The sequence below is a fragment of the Pleurodeles waltl genome, chromosome 8 (genome assembly GCF_031143425.1).
Source record: "Pleurodeles waltl isolate 20211129_DDA chromosome 8, aPleWal1.hap1.20221129, whole genome shotgun sequence".
NCBI lineage: Eukaryota > Metazoa > Chordata > Amphibia > Caudata > Salamandridae > Pleurodeles > Pleurodeles waltl.
In genome coordinates this window covers 448,462,173-448,481,755 of record NC_090447.1, presented here as the reverse complement: position 1 = coordinate 448,481,755, position 19,583 = coordinate 448,462,173, and the positions used below count along the sequence as shown (strand labels likewise).

At 44.8% G+C, this 19,583-nt stretch overlaps 1 protein-coding gene across 1 annotated transcript in view; it reads right to left on the bottom strand.

The window, feature by feature from the left end:
- The window catches only part of LOC138249528 (ATP-binding cassette sub-family C member 5-like), a 2,567,733-nt gene that overhangs the window by 62,615 nt on the left and 2,485,535 nt on the right, over positions 1–19,583 (bottom strand). Inside the window, exon 27 of the mRNA XM_069203478.1 lies at positions 6,054–6,218. Within this exon, the coding sequence (XP_069059579.1) occupies positions 6,054–6,218 (165 nt within the window). The remainder of the gene's footprint in view (positions 1–6,053; positions 6,219–19,583) is intronic.

Sequence of the window (19,583 nt, the reverse complement as noted above, 5' to 3'; positions counted from 1 at the left end):
CCCACCGTGGAATGTCCATCCTGCTTGGAAAAGGTGATAACATTTCTTTCCAGAGGAGGCTTTGTGCCTGTCCTCCAAGAGCACTGGCCCTCACCTCAGGAGGTCAGGAATATGTTTAGGATGGTTGTGCTGGTTCAGACAAGTCAGTCAATAAACTAGGAATTGGTTAGGTTTTCAGGGGGCACCTCTAAAGTGCCCTCGGTGTGCATATATTAATAAACCCATCACTGGAATCAGTGAGGGTTCATTAATATGAGATTTTTGACACCAAACATCCCTATGCTCAGGGAAACCATCATGTAGCTGGGGAACTCATATTGACCAGTGTCAAGTATGTGTACTTAACATGGCTTCCCTGTCCACTTACTATGTCTAAGAATCAAGAAAGACATAGCAGGGGCATAGGTGCTCCTGCAGATATGTCCTCCATGTGATATATTGTACCCTGCCTTAGTACTGTAGGCCTTTTGTAGGGGTTACTTACAAATATCCCATGAAGAGGTAGAGGGGCCTGGGACATGGAAAGGTGTGACAGGTCGTGTCTTCACTTATGTCTGCACCAAGACACGCAGCCTGCAATGGCAGCACTGTGTGCATTTGGTGAGAGGTCCCCGAGGGAGGCACAATTTGTGATGTATGCCTTATGGACCTTATTTAGTAGCCCAGGCCCTAGGTATCAGGGGTACTATTTACTAGGGACTTACAGAGAGTGCTAAAGGTTGTGCCAATTGGGAGAAACAATTGTGCAGTTTAGGGAAAGAGATCTAGCATGGGTGACCTATTTAGCAGGAACCCAGTGCACTTTCAGTCTAAATTACATCCGTTACCAGGCAAAAAGTGAGGGCTAACCATGCCAAAAAGGGTGCTTTCCTACACCTTGTGTGATGCAAGTTATGCAAGGCCACGCAAGTCATTTAGTGGGATTTACTAAGCCAAGCAAAACCACCTTGCGTGGCTCTGCGTGGTTTAGTAAATCCAAAGTGACGCAAGGCAGCGCATATCGCTGACTTGCTATACCTTGCAACAAGAAGGCATTGCATCAGTGGAGTATGGGTGTTCCCACAAATCCACCAATGGATTTCGGCACATTTTCAGATTTACACAGAATTATAAACCTCGAAATGAGTCAAAATGGTGTGCCTACCAGGTGTAACGAAGATAAATATTTGAATATCTCCTTGATACTTCCTTTTTCTATGTATGATGCATTCTGCATCACACATAAAAAAGGGAAAATGCTTTCAAGATCATTTTTGTGCAGGAAGATATTCCTTACTGCACAAAAACAATCTTGCTTGTAATGGAGGCACTCAGCGCAACGCAGCAATGAAAAATGCTGTGTGACAGGGAGGGAGCAAGCAAGTGCAATATCTACAAAGATATGGCATTCTCCTCCCCTCTATCTAGTCCCGGCGCTGATTTCATCTGCTGTGCGCCACACACACACCTGTGCGCCATAGTGCAAGTCTGTGTGCATGAGTCTAGTATAGATTTTGTACTGGGAGGCTACCCTTCCAGTACAAAATACTATGCTTAGACATACTTTAAAAATGTTCCTACTTTAAATGCGTGCTGCACAGTGCAGCATGCATGCAAAGTCGAAAAAGAAAGGAGAAATGAAAACATTTCTCCTTTTAATGCCTACTTTCAAATGACAACTTTTGGTGCAAAACCCTGTCTACTATTGTTTGTAAATATGGTTTTGTGTCAAAAGGTATGGCTAGTTGCATAGGAACGTGCATGTACCACCCATATAACGCACCCTCTGCACTAAGTAACGTAGAGTAGTGATTCGCGCTGCTTTCCATTACTTTTAGGGTACTTTCCAGCGCAAAACTGAAAGTAAATCAGGAAAAAAAGATTTTGTACTTGTTAATTTGTGACGCTAACCCAGCTCAAAACGTTTGTAAATCTCCCCCTTAGTGTCTAGCCCATATCACCTCTTTGAGGAAGCATTGAACGCCTGTGCCTTGCTACCCTGCGAGCCAAGTGCTAAACGAGGAATAATCAAGTTTAGGGTCCCAGGTGAACCCAGGACAATAGTGGTTAGCAACTGCAATTAACACTAATGGTCCTAGGACCATCAGAATTAATTACCACTATGTGCTAGAACAGAAAATCAAAGACGTTACACATTGGGAGAACATAGCAAAATGACAGAATGCTAACAAATATTAATGTGCCCAAATTGGGCTGTTAGACACAAAAGAGATGCCAAGAGCAAAGTAGGACTTCTTTGTTACATGAATGACAACCTCGTATTTCATGACTTCAGCACTGAACAGAACCAAGACATCAGACTGACGGTCAACACACTAAACTCTATCCATATTTATGAAAAAACTTCTGGGCTGTGGACTGTGCTATACTTCGATGAAAAGAGACGAATTCCAAAGCCTACACTGCCATTGAATAGCATGTGTTGCTTATGTAAGAAATGCTATTCCTGTGATAACGCGTCCCAATCTAGTTAATTTATTCACTCTGGGACTCGTTATAGGCCAATGAATCTTTTGACCCTGATTGAAGACACCGTAGGACGAGACAGCTAATCAACATGTCAATCAAGAAGTCAATAACGTCATTAATAAGACTCGGAAACCACCATGACCTTTCAGTCATGAATAACCACACCAGTTTAGTACAACTTTGTGATATTTATTCCCTATTGATTACAATTCTACTTGTAAGTTTATTAGTCTCAAAACCATAAGACACATCAGCATAGTCATAATATGGCAACTCAAATAAGATTTCATCAAAGCAAAGATCATGAACATTAGAACATAGCACGACGTCAACATGGATTCACCTTAGCAGAGTATCATTAGAGCATTATCCAACAAAGCATTGATTCAGTCATTTGTCTATTTGCGTCAGTTTAGTGAACCCCTTAACTAACCTCGAATCAGCATTGGCATGTTGGGCTTCATGCAAAACAATTTAGTAACACTAATTTGGAAAACATCTAACTAAGGTCTCTGTCAAAAGAAGCAGTTGGTACCTAGAAAGGAAAGGCAAACAGACAATTACAATTTCATCATCATATAGTTACGCTCCGTAATGGGTCAGCATACAGGGTCGATCTTCGTCCTCAGGACATCAGATGATTCGCCATCAGACAGGGAATTCAGCAAGATGGGTAAGAAGGAACACTTACCTCATAAGGAGGAGAAGTATAGAACGGGCAAGATAAGGGCGAGGAAGGTTTGAAGAACCAAACAGCAAAGTCTCTATGCAGAGTGACAAAGTGTCTGGGTCATAGCAATCGTTCGAAATGGCATCTCCTAATGGCTCCTCGTGTCAAAGGTTTTTATCCCTTCTCTGTTGTACAGTCCCCTAATTTCTTATTGGATACCCCACTATCTACATCCAATGGGTTTCCAGTGATTTTATCAAAATTGTCACCCCATAACAGTTCTCACATAGTTTATTGGTTCTTGTGATTGACGTCTCCAGCGGATAGAACGTCCGGTATGATTTCATACTCTTGTGGTCCTCTTGTATCTTCAGTCAGTAGGTCCATTGCCTGTACTGGTTTAGGCGACCTTGTACCTGTAACTAGTCTACACTGTTGTGTTCAGCAAAAATGTTTCTCTGAGCAAGTTGAATTTCATGGGAACGGATTCACTACGGTAATATACATCCTCTAGCTTTGGAAAAATACGAGTTCATGTCCTTCAGCAAGTCAGCACACTGCACGTTAGAAAAACACATTTAATACGAAACAGGGCAGCTAGGCCTCGACTCATGCTAACTAGAGCCTAATGATTTATTAGCAAACCGTAACATATAATTCTTAATATTAGTGTAAAATCATACATTATCATCTTATTACTTTATTATTGGTCAATTTCATTAGTCATTGTATACATTGGCAGCCACTCCCCGTGGGCACATTTCAAGCGCACGTTTAGCAAAAACACATTAATAAATTTTCTATGCGACATTATTATGCATTAGTTCATAAACATTTCATGTTAATTTTGAGTATAAGAGCTACGCTCCCTCACCTGTATTATTTGTAAATGTGGACTGTTAATGAAGTCGTGATATACTGTTGCGCATGTGGCATACTGTGTATTATGTTAAATTTTCTGCTATATTTTCTGGTCGGTTTCGGACACCATCAGGCCAATTGTTCCAGTAGAGGTACAAAGAAACTCATTCTCATTGCCAAGATATTTTATGGTAATAACTGAAGCAACATACTCCACCGCACTCGAACCACATCAACAATTATCTCTTGCTCCACTATCAGTTTACATCAACTTGCATCACCGAGACAGTAACCATTCAAGACCTGAATGACACAGTCTCATCGTGGACAACAGCGATGGCTGCCTCCTGGTAGGGCAGAACCTCTGAGAATCTTTGACACAGCCAAATATAAACCTGTAATCTAACCTGGGCAAAGATTGGATTCTCGCATGCCTATTTCAGTGGTTTTCCTCCTCCTCACTCGACTGACCACAGAACTTGTATAGAAGGACCACTAGGGGGCTTATTTACAAGTCCCTTGCACCACCAGTGCGTCACTTTTTATATGGGAAAAAGTGATGCACCAGAGGTGCAAAGGGCTTGTAAATAAGCCTCTAGATCTCAGCGATCAACAATGAACTACAGAAAGTATCCTAGAAAACCTTCCACACATCTGTCACCCTCAGACAGTATATGGGGCCTCTCATGGACCTTCTCTCAAGCCATGGAGCAAATAACCACTAATATGTCTGTGATACTAAGAATCAGATTTACAAGGCCCTATCGCCACCGGAGCATCACTTTTTGCGACGCTCCGGTGGCGCTTACCACTTCTCCATATTTACAAGGAGGTGTGACACCACTTTTTGTGGCTTTATGCCTCCTTGTAAATATGGGGCCGTCCTATGCAGTTTTCTGCATCAGAGGGGCGTGCAACTGTTGTTGCAGTGTGCGTTCTATCGCAACACCCATTGCTTTGACACTGCCCCAGATTTACAAGAAATTGTAAATCTGTGGCAGCGCCAAAAACTAATGCCACCACAGGGGTGGCGTTAACATGGCAAAACAAAGAGGAATACTTTTAATCCTCCTCGTTTTTTGCTGCAGCACACATAGAAGAAGCAAAATGCCATAGATGATTGTTTATGTGCAGGAAGGTGACCCTTCCTGCGCATAAACAATCATTCAGAAATTACGCTTTGGTACTTCTATGTGTGTTGCGTTCTGCAGCACACATAGAAGTGCCAAATCGCCATTGTAGATTGTTTACGTGCAGGAAGGGACACTTTCCTGCACCTAAACATCAGTCCCCTCAACGCAGACACCCTTGCACTATGGTGCAAGGATGCCTGTGTTGGCAGCTTAATTTAGTGCTGGCACAGGAGGAAATGCAGGGCTGAGCCTCGTTCTTGTAAATATGGCACAGCCCTGTGTTTCAAAACTGGTGCAGCGCGTCTTTGCTGATTTATGCGCACTACCGTGCTGCGTCAGTTTGTTGTAAATCTGGCCCTAAATGCCATTTGATAACAGGTGGCCAACGCAACACAGGTATTCATGACTTCAGCGGACGTGAAATCAATGAAAGCTAAAATTATTTGTAGAAAACCCTTCTCACTCTATGTACAGATGGATATAGAGAAGCATGACTACTTATCAAGCTCTCATTGTCACTAATGCAAACAAGAAAGTAGATAGACTCACCTGTTCAAGGAACAGCTCATCAGTCATTGATAAGGTCCCTGATGATTTTGAGCCTTACAACAATAATCTCTATCCTACTTCTACAAGCATTCCCTTATGGTTCCTCCTTTTGATATGCTGTGCTTTGTTGCGCCCAGCTGTGTTCCCCCTATACTAGAAAACCTGCACACAGATCCCCACCCACTTAAAAAGTGGTAGAGTAAGTACCTATACCTATCAGAAAAGTAAGTGAAGCTATATTTAATCACAACTTTATACTGCGAGTAGTGACTGACTTCATAATCAAATGAGGCAGCTGTCTTTATTACTGAATAAGGTAATAGTTCAAGTGATGCATTCCTTAACAAGAAGTTTATGCTATTTATATTTACCTCTCCATGTTCCATGACCATTATCCGATTACATTTGAATATAGTGTCAAGACGATGAGCAATGACTAATACAGTGCAATCACAAAAAGCTTTCTTGATCGTTTCTTGAATCAATGCATCTGTTTCGTTGTCAATTGCAGCAGTTGCTTCATCAAGAAGCACAATCTAAAGATAAAATGAGCTTGTTAGAAAATTCGAAAAATCGTAAACGTTGTCTAAAAGTATAAAATTATGGATTTAGTGTTCCAAACCTGAAGCTTACAAACTGCAAACAAAATGAGAATACAGAATGATCATGCAATTATCATGCCTGGCTGTGGAAATTCCTTGCTGTGATCACTACAATAGATGATTTAGAACCAACAAGCCATTTTAAATGGGCTGGTTCTTAATAACCCATCCACCACTGTAAGGTGAAATATCCTTTGCGCATAACCATATGCCGCTCAGTGCCTGATGAACAACTTATCTTCAATAAAGCTCTTTTTAGTGGCTTGTCTATCTAACCGCAGATTCCTCACCTTTAGAATATTTCCATGTGTCAGGCTGGATATGCAGATTTTCAAGCAGTAGCTATGGCTAGGTTACACCCCGTTGTTCCATAATGACCTTGCATTGCACAGGAAGTGACGGAGCAGAGCTGCATATAAGCACCACCCCTGCACGCTGACAGCAGTTTCTATATTGTCCTCCTTCCATGCCCCTTTAAACGATTTGCAGGTGTCAGTGTGCTGAAAATTAACTAGAGTCTACTCCAATGAATGGTGGGGGTGTGGAGGGCGTGAGAGGACAGCAAGAATATCTACCAGAAAAAGCAATACCAAACATAAGTAACATGTTCTTCTGATGGATTTTTCTAACTGTAGATTCCTCACCTTTAGAATAGCTACCCAAGTAGTACCTCTCAAAAGATGGAGGGTCTGAGGAGTGGACTCAAACCAAAAAGTCATGCAGGCCCAAACCCATAAAATGACCCACTCAGCAGATCAGGCTGTCAAGGGAGTAGTGCCTGCTAAATGTGTGCACTGACACCCGTATCACGGCTTGACAGATATCGAACACAAGTAATGCCGGAATGGCATTCATGGCTCTGGTGGAATAGGCCCTTAGGCCTTTTGGGGGCTGCTTCATGAATGTAACAGATCCTTTTACAGAGGACAATCCATCTTGAAAATGTCTTCTTCTGAACTGCCTTTCCCTTCATGGCACTGGCAAACGCCACAAACAGCTGATCATTGACACAATACGAATTTGTTCATTCAACATCTAAACTTAAGACTCTTTAGGCATCCAGCCAATAAAGTCTCTCCTCCTCTTTTGAGGGATGTAGTGGAGAGAAAAATGTGGTAGGGTGATGGGATGCCGTAGAGGGATGGGCAGTATTACTTTAGGCAAAAAGGTGCACTAGTACTCAGCCACAACTTATCGGGGTATAAGGGGGTGTATGGAGTGATACTGCACTGGCAGTGCCTGCAGTTCAATCATGCAGCACACAGAAATGATTGTGAACAGAAGGCAGTCTTCATAGTTAAGATCTGCAAAGAACAGGTATGCATATGTTGGAATACAGTGCACATGAGAAAAGTTAAATTTAATTTAGGGTCCCATTGTGGTATGCCAAAGTATTTTGGAAAAACAAATGTGTTAGAAGGTGATTAGAAGAGAGAAGGCTGGTCTGGCAAGCAGAAAAAATCTGACATGGAAAAAAGAAGTTACTTACTTTTACACTGCAGTACTCCAGTATTGCTGTCTTTCATAGATTCACAAGCTTGAATCGTCCCCATCGTCATGGTGGGAGTCCCACAGTAACAGTAATATAAGCAGTGTTAAAGCATCAACATTAAACCCCACATAAAACAAGACATTTGTAGCCAATTCACATTGTTTTAAAGCATCCAAACTTTAACCAATCAGATCAGAGACCCTGAAGCCCTCATCCCCTGCAGAGCCACCATACCTCAGATTTCTAGCACAAGTGTATACAAACAAATAATAAGAGGTATAACAATGGTGAGCCTTAACGGGGAGGAGGGAGGGTTGCATGTGAATCTATGAAAGATATCAATACTGGAAAACTACAGTGTACAGGTAAGTAGCTTGCTTTATCTCCAGCATTGCAACTTTCATAGATTCACGTGCTTTTTTTAAATAAAAATTAATTTTTATTAGAAACTTGGCAAGAATACATGATACATTCCAAATGCTGTATAGGATTAAACTGCACTAATGGATCACTAATATTTGAACCACATTTCCATTTCCCAGTAGGTTTTTTTGGCCAAATTCTAGCCCCATCAAGCCGTTACCAATGTAGATATTATAGTTTAATGCAATTGTGTGGCAGGATCTTGGGGGGCAGCCGTGCATACTGCCTCTGTATTCATTCCATCTCCCTCACACTTTCTTCGATTTCTGTGGGTACCCCCGACTTTTATAAGTTACCTTTTCTGCCAGCATGCACCAGTCCACGTCTCGCTTCTAGTCATAGATTCACATGCTTGAATCAGACTAGCAAGCAGTGCCAAAGAAGAATGGAGGTGGGTAAAGCAAACCAACCCATCATGATAACTGATATCAACAGTACACTTAAGCATACCAGGGTATACCACAGGATGATCTGATAATCGTACAGTTACAGGCTCAAAATAAAAGGTAAAACCTCCAGAGCCATAGATAAAGAAAGAAAAAGAGAGAGAGAGAGAAAGAGAGAAGGATTCGATATCACAACCTGACTGATTCAACAAAATCCAAATGGTGCGTACCTTATAAAAAGAGACAGCTGAGCGCAGCTTGCCCCACTCCCTCATCCACATTTTCCCATGTATCCAGGGAGAAGTGTTTCGTGAAGGCATAGGCATTAACCCAATTTGCTGCCCTGCAGATGTCAGGCAGTGACACTCCTGCAAGCAAGGCTGAAGAAGTTGCAACTTTTTGGGTAGCATGTGCCTTCACCATTGCAGACAGTAGTCTTCTGGCCTTTGTATGGCAGAAAGCTATAGTTGCAGACACCCAGAGAGCAATGGTTGCACGTGACAAGGCTTGTCCTTTTCTTGGCAGTGCAAAATAAATCAAGGTCATTGGACTTTCTGAAACTTTTTGTCTTTTCCAGGTAGAATTTCAAACAAAGTCTAATGTCCAGAGAGTGCAAGGCACTCTCCTCAGGTGATGATGGGTTAGAAAAGAAAGTTGGAAAAATGACTAGTTCATTTAAGTGAAAAGAAGTTGGCACCTTCGGGATAAATTTGGGGTTAATCTGAAGGATGACTCTGTCCTCCCAAAACTGTAAGCAAGGCTCTTGAATTGTGAAAGCTTTGATCTCACTTATCTTTCTTGTGGACTTTGACAGCCAACAGAAAGGCCACTTTCCAAGATAGAAATTTCGAATTCCCTTTGTGAATCAGTTTAAAAGGAGATCTGACGAGCTGCGATAAAACTGTGTTAAGTTGCCTCTGCACAGGAGGAGGCCTAATTGGAGGACAGACCCGAAAAAGGCCCTTCATGAACTCCTTCACCAGTCGATCAGGCCATAGAGACAATTGCCCAAAATGTCTCCTGAATCCAGGTGTTAGATTAACTTTAACAGACAAATGAGTGAGTCCCGACTTTGCGAGTTGCAGCAGATGTGGGAGGATCTGCTCTGGTGTAGATGTGATGGGATGACCAGATTGAGAAGCACACCATGAACAAAACCTCTTCCGCTTTGCGTGGTAACATTTGATTGTAGATGCAGCACAAGCATTTTAGAGAATGGATGTGCACTCCTCAGAGAGACCTAGAGTCCCGAACTTAACGTTGTGAGTAGCCAACCTGACAAGTTGGGAGAACGAATTTGTGGATGCACCACCTGCTCCTTGTTCATCAACAGGAGACTCTCTGCTGGTTGGAATTGTATGTGTGGGTACTCTGATAGGCAAAGAAGCTCAGTGAACCAATTCTGCCTTTGTCACACTGGGTCTATAAGTATGAGACAGCAAGGGTCCCGTTTCATCTTGCTAATCACCTTGAGAATGAGTGGAAATGGAGGGAACGCATAAGCATATGTTTATGTCCATGTGGAGTGGAATGCGTTTCACCAAGACCCTCGTTGAGGATACCTGCTGGCATACTAACTGCGCTTCTTGTGCGACAAGTGGTGAAAATATCCAAGTTTGGAGCACCCCAATGGTGAAAAAACTTTTGTAATTGCTGTTGGTTGAGCTCCCGCTTGTGACACTGTCTGCCTGTTCTGCTGAGGGTATCCATCCATACGTTCTGCACTATCGGAACATGCTCTATTTTTAGAGAGATGTTGCTGGCCAACCACCATTCCCAAATTAGCTGACCTTCTGCCGAAAGCACCAGTGACCGTGTCCCTCCTTGTTTTGTGAGACAAAACATGGTCGTAGTGTTGTCTGTTCTCATCAACACCAATGGACTGCAGAGTCTGGGAAGAAACATCTATAGACCCAGAAACACCGCTTTGAGCTCCAGGAGGTTTGTGTGTAACACAGCTTCTTGACTGGTCCATTTTCCATTAACCTCCAAGTCCTGTAAATGAGCTCCCTACCCTTCTAGTGAGGTGTCCGTTGTCATTACCACCTGTTGTATCACAGGAAGGAACGAAAGACTCTGTGAGATATTTTTCATGATTGACCACCAGGAGACTGCCGACTTCATCTCCATGTGATTTTAATGGTGTCCTCGAAGAAGCCTTGGCACTGTTTCCACTGAGCATCTAGCTGCTCTTGTAAAGATCGCATGCAAAGACGGCAGTCCAGAATTAATGGGATGCAAGATGACATCATCCCCAACACAGACTTGTCCTTTCTGACAGAAGTGAACTTTCTTGCCACTAGAGATCCCGTGATTGCTTTTAGACACAGAATCCTCTCTTGTGTGGGAAAAGCCTTTGACATCTACGTGTCTAGAATTGCCCCCAAAAACACTTCTGATCTGGATGGAGTGAGAGACGATTTTTCAGTATTTGGCCTCAGACTAGCGACTGGAAAAGCAACACACAGGCTTGAGTTGACTGTGTTGCTACATGAAAAGTGGGACCCTTTATTAACCATTCATCCAGATACAGAAACATTTGGGGACAGATTTACAAGTCCCTAGCATTGCCTTAACGCCACCTTGGAGTAATTTTTATGATGCTATGCCAGCGTTAAGGTGGCCATTTCCCCACGCCATATTTACAAAGTGGCGCAATGCATGCATTGCACCACTTTGGAACCCCTTGCGCCAAATTATGCCTCCGTCAGGCATAATATATGCAAGGGAAGCGTTCCCACGCAATGAGGGCAGAAAAAATGGTGCAGTGAAATTTACAAAATTTCACTAGGCCATTTTTCCATCATTTGTAACGCCTGCTCTGGGCAGGCGTTAAGGTGACGTACCCATAATAATCAATGGGCTTCTCTATGCTTTGCTGCACTAGCATCAAAATGTTTGCACCTAGTGTAGCAAAGCACCACAACAGCGTCCAACATTTTGACGCATTTGTGGTAACAACCACCATGGTGCGTAGTTTTGTAAATACAACACAACCATGATGTTTTTAGGGGGAGCAAGAGGGATGCAAGAAAAGTGGCACATCAGAACCGATGCACCACTTTCTTGTAAATCTGCTCCATGGTGTCCTGGATGTCTGATAAAAGCTGTCACTGGTGCCATGCACCTGGTATAGACCCTGGGAGCCGACTTTAACCTAAAGGGGAGCACGTTGAACTGATAATGGCACTCTTCTACTTCGAATCTTTAACTTTAGACATTTTCTGTGCTTCAGATGAATAGGGATGTGGAAATATTAAGCAAACAGATCCAGGGAGGTCATGTAGTCTCTTGTCTCCACCACTTGTACAATCTCCTGTTGTGATAGCATCCTGAAGGGCTGTTTTTTGATGAATTTGTTAGAGTCTCAGATCCATCGTCTGCCTCCCCTTTCCTGACTGAAATCAGAATAAACTCCCAAGTTGCGTTGGCGGTACTTCCTCTGTTGCGTTCTTGGCCAGAAGCAATCAAAACTGCTCCTTGAGAATGAAAAGATGGTGATGGGAGGATTTGCATGGAGGGAGATTGGGAGGCTTCGGGACAAATTCCAGGGTGTGATAATGCTGGACTACGTCTAACACCCATCTGTCGGAGGAGATGTGCTTCCAGTGATTGAAGAATTAAGACAAAGGGTTTGCCGAATTGAAGTGGGACCGAGGCAACAGGTGCCCGCATCACATCATTACGTCCTGGAACTATCCTGTGTCTTTCCTCCAGCCGAAGGATGTTGACACACGGGCTGTCTGGAGTAGGGGGCCGCTGCTGTTGGCCTATATGATTGCTGCGCCAAATAAGAGGCAAGAAAAGCCTGCTGTGGATATGGCTGATACCTGCTTTGCTACAATGGCGTTCTGGAAACAAATTGGCCTCTACCTCTGCCACGAAAAGATTGAAATCTTCTCTGCCGCAATGTGCCCAGTAAGCAAGCAGTCTCAGTATCCGATTTTATGGATTGCCATACCATGTCCACATGTTTGCCAAATAGGTTCTCCCCATCAAATGGCATATCGAGGATCTTGGATTTAGCCTCTGGACAAAAAGACGTCGCTTTCAGCCATCTCTGACGACGCAGCACAACTGCCCCTGCCATCTGCTGAAAGGCTGTGGATGAAATGTCCATGGCCATGTGGATAATCTCTGACAAGGCCTTCTCCCATTCCATTAGGATGTCACAAGCCTCTTTTTTTCTTGTCCTCTGGAAGATACTCCGAAAATTATGACAAGTCAGACCACACATGACGGTTGTATCTCCCTAGGATTGCCAGAGCACTGGAGGCCCTAATGGATGTCGCCACCATGGCGAAGAATCGGCTGCCGATGTTGTAGAGTTTGCGGCCCTCCTTATCAGGGGGAGCAGTGCATGGCGATGATGGGTTCTTTGCTTGCTGTTGAGCGGCCTGCATTATTTCCAAGTCCGGTCTGGCCTGACCAATAAGGCACGCAGGGGACGAATCTGGAGCCTTTTTACTTCTTGTCCAGCTTCGGGATGACTGCTGGAATAAACATCAGGGTCTTCATTAATTTTAGACCCTTCTGCCATATAAAATCCACAATAGGGATGCATCATCTGGTGTGCAGGGCTTCTGCTTTAAAATCATATAGGAAGCATTCCAGCAGCTTCGCTGGAAGTGGAACATCAGAGCATTTGCACACCCTTTCCAATAAATCGGGGAGACCACCAATATCTGCCAGCGGAAAATCCGCTGGCGGAGGATTAGGTAAGGGTGACATTGGGGGTCACCTAATTGTTCCATTCAGGATAATCCCTGAATCAAACTGTATTTCCCCTTCTTCCGGGTGCTGGCCCCCGTCACTGTCCGAAAAGGAGTCTCTGATTGCAATACTTAGTGCCACAGGTCTGTCTCTTTGCAGTCTTAGGATGGCCTTTCAGGAGTCGATGCATCCTCCTGAATATCCTAAGTGGTAATTGTCACGCCGGGGCATGGGCGTCTGGGAACCTTCTGTAGTAATCATTGAGCATTATGCGCAGATGAGTGAACAATGATACAGGGATCGCAAAAGAAGGATCCTGCACATGATGTTGCTCTTCCTCTGGTTCCTCATAAGGATAATGCTCCTGGAATGTGTTGTACTCCTGAGCTGATTGACGGGCCCTGTCCAAGAAAGATTAATCTCCCTCCAAATATGTAGGCAGATTTTGCTCTGCCTCTTTCTTCATCCTCAGTTTCCAGAGGTTGAGCTGAGAAGAGCTATAAGCAGGGTCAAACAGACCTTCATCTCCTGATTTCTGCATTTCCAGCAGGCATATTGGTGGCAAAGAAGATACTTTGGACAAGTCCTGTGGCATAGATGGTTATTGTAGGAGGCTGGCCTGGCTTGTAGTGGGTACCAAGGGGTACTTACACTCTGTACCAGGTCCAGTTATCCCTTATTAGTGTAGAAGAGGTGGTTCTAGCAGCTTAGGCTGATAGAAGGTAGCTATAGCAGAGCAGCTTAGGCTGAACTAGGAGACATGCAAAGCTCCTACTATACCACTGGTGTCATATGCACAATATCATAAGAAAACACAATACACAGATATACTAAAAATAAAGGTACTTTATTTTTATGACAATATGCCAAAAGTATCTCAGTGAGTACCCTCAGTATGAGGATGCCAAATATACACAAGATATATGTACACAATACCAAAAATATGCAGTAATAGCAAAAGGAAGTAATGCAAGCAATGTAAAGTTACAATTTTTGCAATAGGAGCACACAGGTATAGGGGCAACACAAACCATATACTCCAAAAATGGAACCACGAATGGACCCCAAACCTATATGAGCTTGTAGAGGGTCGCTGGGACTGTAAGAAAACAGTGAGGGTTAGAAAAATAGCCCACCCCAAGACCCTGAAAAGTAGGTGTAAAGTGCACCTATATGCCCCAGAGAGCACAGAAGTTGTGATAGGGGAATTCTGCAAGGGAGACCAACACCAGCAATGCAACCAAAGTGGATTTCCGGACCTGAGTACCTGTGGAACAAGGGGACCAAGTCCAAGAGTCGCAACAAAGTCTAGAGTGGGCAGATGCCCAAGAAATGCCAGCTGAGGGTGCAAAGAAGCTGCCACAGGATGGTAGAAGCTGTGGATTCTGCAAGAACGAAGAGGGCTAGAAACTTCCCCTTTGGAGGATGGATGTCTCACTTCGTGTAGAAGCTTGCAGAGGTGTTCCCAGGCAGAAACACCGCAAACAAGCCTTGCTAGCTGCAAGGGTCGCGGTTAGGGTTTTTGGATGCTGCTGTGGCCCAGGAGGGACCAGGATGTCGCCACTTGGATGAGGAGACAGAGGGGGCGCCCAGCAAGTCAGGGAGCCCTCACAGAAGCAGGCAGCACCCGCAGAAGTACCGGAACAGGCACTTAGAAGAGGAGTGAACCGGAGTCCACCCGAAGACACAAAAGGGAGTCCACCCAAAGACACAAAAGGGAGTCCCACAACGCCGGAGGACAAATCAGGAGGTTGTGCACTGCAGGTTAGAGTGTCGGGGACCCAGGCTTCGCTGTGCACAAAGGAAATCCTGGAAGAGTGCACAGGAGCTGGAGCAGCTGCAAATCATGCGGTACCCAGCAATGCAGTCTAGCGTGGGGAGGCAAGGACTTACCTCCACCAACCTTGGACTGAAGAGTCACTGGACTGTGGGAGTCACTTGGACTGAGTTGCTGAGTTCCAGGGACCACGCTTGTCGTGCTGAGAGGGGACCCAGAGGACCGATGATGCAGTCTTTTGTTGCCTGCGGTTGCAGGGGGAAGATTCCGTCAACCCACAGGAGATTTATTCAGAGCTCCTGATGCAAGAAGAAGGCAGGCTACCCCCAGAGCATGCACCACCAGGAAACATTCGAGAAGGTGGCAGGAGAAACAATACAAGGTTGCAGTAGTCATCTTTGCTACTTTGTTGCGGTTTTGCAGGCGTCCTGAGCAGTCAGAGGTCGATCCTTTGGCAGAAGGTGAAGAGAGAGATGCAGAGGAACTCGGATGAGCTCTTGCATTCGTTATCTAAAGAATTCCCCAAAGCAGAGACCCTAAATAGCCAGAAAAGGAGATTTGGCTACCTAGGAAGGAGGATAGGCTAGCAACACAGGTAAGAGCCTATCAGAAAGAGTCTCTGACGTCACCTGCTGGCCCTGGCCACTCAGAGCAGTCCAGTGTGCCAGCAGCATCTCTGTTTCCAAGATGGCAGAGGTCTGGAGCACACTGGAGGAGCTCTGGGCACCTCCCCTGGGAGGTGCAGGTCAGGGGAGTGGTCACTCCCCTTTCCTTTGTCCAGTTTCGCGCCAGAGCAGGGCTAGGGGATCCCTGAACTGGTGTAGACTGGCTTATGCAGAGATGGGCACCATCTGTGCCCATCAAAGCATTTCCAGAGGCTGGGGGAGGCTACTCCTCCTCAGCCCTGATACCTTTTTCCAAAGGGAGAGGGTGTAACACCCTCTCTCTGAGGAAGTCCTTTGTTCTGCCTTCCTGGGCCTGGCCTGGCTGGACGCCAGGAGGGCAGAAACCAGTCAGAGGGGTTGGTAGCAGCAGCAGCTGCAGTGAAACCCCAAGAAAGGCAGTTTGTCAGTACCCGGGTCTGTGCTAGAGACTCGGGGGATCATGGAATTGTCTCGCCAATGCCAGAATGGCATTGGGGTGACAATTCCATGATCTTAGACATGTTACATGGCCATGTTCGGAGTTACCATTGTGACGCTATACATAGGTAGTGACCTATGTATAGTGCACGCGTGTAATGGTGTCCCGCACTCACAAAGTCCGGGGAATTTGCCCTGAACGATGTGGGGGCACCTTGGCTAGTGCCAGGGTGCCCACACACAAAGTAACTTAGCACCCAACCTTCACCAGGTGAAGGTTAGACATATATGTGACTTATAAATTACTTAAGTGCAGTGTAAGATGGCTGTGAAATAATGTGGGCATTATTTCACTCAGGCTGCAGTGGCAGGCCTGTGTAAGAATTGTCAGAGCTCCCTATGAGTGGCAAAAGAAATGCTGCAGCCCATAGGGATCTCCTGGAACCCCAATACCCTTGGTACCTCAGTACCATATACTAGGGAATTATAAGGGTGTTCCAGTATGCCAATGTGAATTGGTGAAACTGGTCACTAGCCTGTTAGTGACAATTTAGAAAGAGAGAGCATAACCACTGAGGTTCTGGTTAGCAGAGCGTCAGTGAGACAGTTAGGCATCACACAGGGAACACATACATATAGGCCACAAATCTATGAGCACTGGGGTCCTGCTAGCAGGGTCCCAGTGACACATAACAAACATACTGAAAACATAGGCTTTTCACTATGAGCACTGGGCCCTGGCTAGCAGGATCCCAGTGAGACAGCGAAAACACCCTGAAATATACTCACAAACAGGCCAAAAGTGGGGGTAACAAGGCTAGAAAGAGGCTACTTTCTCACAGTTATGCCCTTAGGAGAAATACACATTGTTTCTTGTGCAACCGTCGATGGGGTTGTTGACGAAGTAACCCCAGATGGAATTCTCATTGACAAGATAACCTTGAGTAAGGTGGATGATGTTAATGCTGTCAATGGTGATAAATGCGTTGTCGGAGACTGCCTCATCAACAACGATGATGCCATTGCCGGAGCCATTATCGATGACGCGCAAGTTGTTGTTGTCGTACTGGTCGTCGTTGTCAACGATGTTGCCTTCACCACAGGTCTGGGATGTGATACCTGAGACATTGCAGCAGTGGTCTACGGGGCATTCTTTATCAACAGATCCGTCAATGGGTGAGTTTTCTTTGTTGACGGCTCTTTGCAATGTAGTAAAATGAGCAGGCTTTCCATGTGATGTAGAAGGACCAGGCGGCTACTTACCTTTTGACCTCTCAATACTGGACTTTCTGGTGTGAGACCTAGCCTTTTTTGCACCTGTGTCAGATGAGGGAGATGTCTCACCTTTTCTTTTCCTTGAGGAGGAATGTCCCTTCAACTCAGAGTCCGAATCAGAGTGTGCCTTTTTCTTTTGCAACAGCAGGAGCAGACTGGCCTCGCGATCCTTGAGTGCTTCGTTGAGAAAGTGCTGCCGTATTTGCACTCCTTATGCTTATGTTGAAAGTACAGACAAAAGAAAAAAAGCCTAGACTTTCCACAGGATCTACAAGGCCTGAAAAGCCTTTTTTGGAACCCTCAGGCTTGCTGAAAGAAAGTCAAGCACACTCCCAAACTGTACCTGGATAACTGTCAGGTCAAAAGTTGACCTGAGAAACACTGTGAATGAGCAGAGCTCAGGGAGACTCACTAGCACACAACATGCTGTAAGAAACCTGAGGTATGGAGGCTCTGCAGGGGATGAGTGCTTCTGGGTCTCTGTTGTGATTGGTTAAAGTTTACATGCTTAAAAACAATGTGAATTAGCTACTGTGGGTTCATTTAATACTTTGTTTGGGCACACATATTTTAGCTTAGCTTAGGCCTGTGCCCTTACACCTACATATGTGCTTTGATTTCCTTTATTTAGTTTTATTCATTTTTAGTTAGTCTGCTTTTCAGCTGGGATGTTTTTATTATTTTAATCAGCTGTGATTTTGTGAATGTGCTATTATTATTTCTGTGCACATTTCATCATGTATCTCTGTCCAAAGCTGACAAGAACAGTACATAATAATCCAGCTAGCATTGTCACCACAAGAGTATGGAAACAGTCCGACAATTAGGCACATGCACACGTCAGGCCTTTTTCACGAAGCAGAAACGCGTTTCTTATAAAAACACGGTACAGGCCAACTCACAATAGGGAGGTCATTCCGGCCAGGATATCCATCCACACTGCATGCCATTTCACTGCTGACTTCAGCACTGTCTCTACAACCAGCCAAGGAGACAGCTGGCAGACCCCTCTTTTCCAGGTAATGTGGGTAGGTGCTTCTCTCATGGACTAAGGTCCATATTTATACATTTTGATGCAAAGCTGGCGCAAAAGGTGAGCTAGCGTAAGTGGTGTCCCTCTGGAGTGGGTGGCAAAGTTCTCGGGGCTTGTGGAGGGCACCTGTGGACCCATTCCATGGTGTTTAACCATGGAAATGGGTCAACAGGTCCCCTAACACCTGGTCTGATCCAGGCGTTAAATAATGGTGCAAGCTTTGCACCATTATTTAGCACCTCCTCCCTCACGTGCGTCATTTTAGCACGGGGATAAATATGGGGCTAGCACCATTTTTTAGATGGGAACGCCTACCTTACAATTCATTGACGCAAGGTAGGTTCACACATCTAAAAATGGTGCAAACGCCAATATTTTGACGTTAGATGTGTCTAACGTCAAATTATAAATATGGAGTTTGTTTTGTGCCAAATTTGTGTAAAAAAAAGTGACGCAAATTCAGTGCAAATTGAGTATAAATACGCCCACAAATTCCTTCCACATGGCTTTCATGACATGAAGTCTGCATCTCTCTCTGACACCACCCCTTTAGGAAAACCCGCTCTTGAGAAGATTCCAAGAAAGGCTTTGGCCACTGCAGGAGCTGTAGTGGTCCTAAGAGGAATAGCTTCTGTGTACCTGGTGGCATGGCCCACCACCTGCAAAAAGAACAAATGATGGCCGGAATGCTGAACAATGTCAAACATTCACCCCCAGTACAGAGATCTGTGCTACCCACGACGTTCCAGTTTGGACCCAGCCATATGCAAATCAGTCTTGACCTTGTTCCCCATGGGAGCAGTCCAACCCAAACTGCCAAGCCAGGTCCTCCCTGCCCTGGAAACAAACATCCTAGGACCGCTTTCAAGGTATCAAACTTCATCAGCCAGCCTAGCTTTAATCCAGTGGCATGGGGAGCAAGGGACCCACATCTGGCATTCCCTTCTCACTTGGGGACACACATGCGAAAAGAACAAATGATAGATGGAATGCTGAACAATGTCAAACATTCACCCCTAGTACAGAGATCAGGGACTAAATCCATCCTTTTCTTGCTACCCATGTGTAGGACAGTACCATCTTGTCTGGCATGTTACCCCCATATTTCAATGTATGTA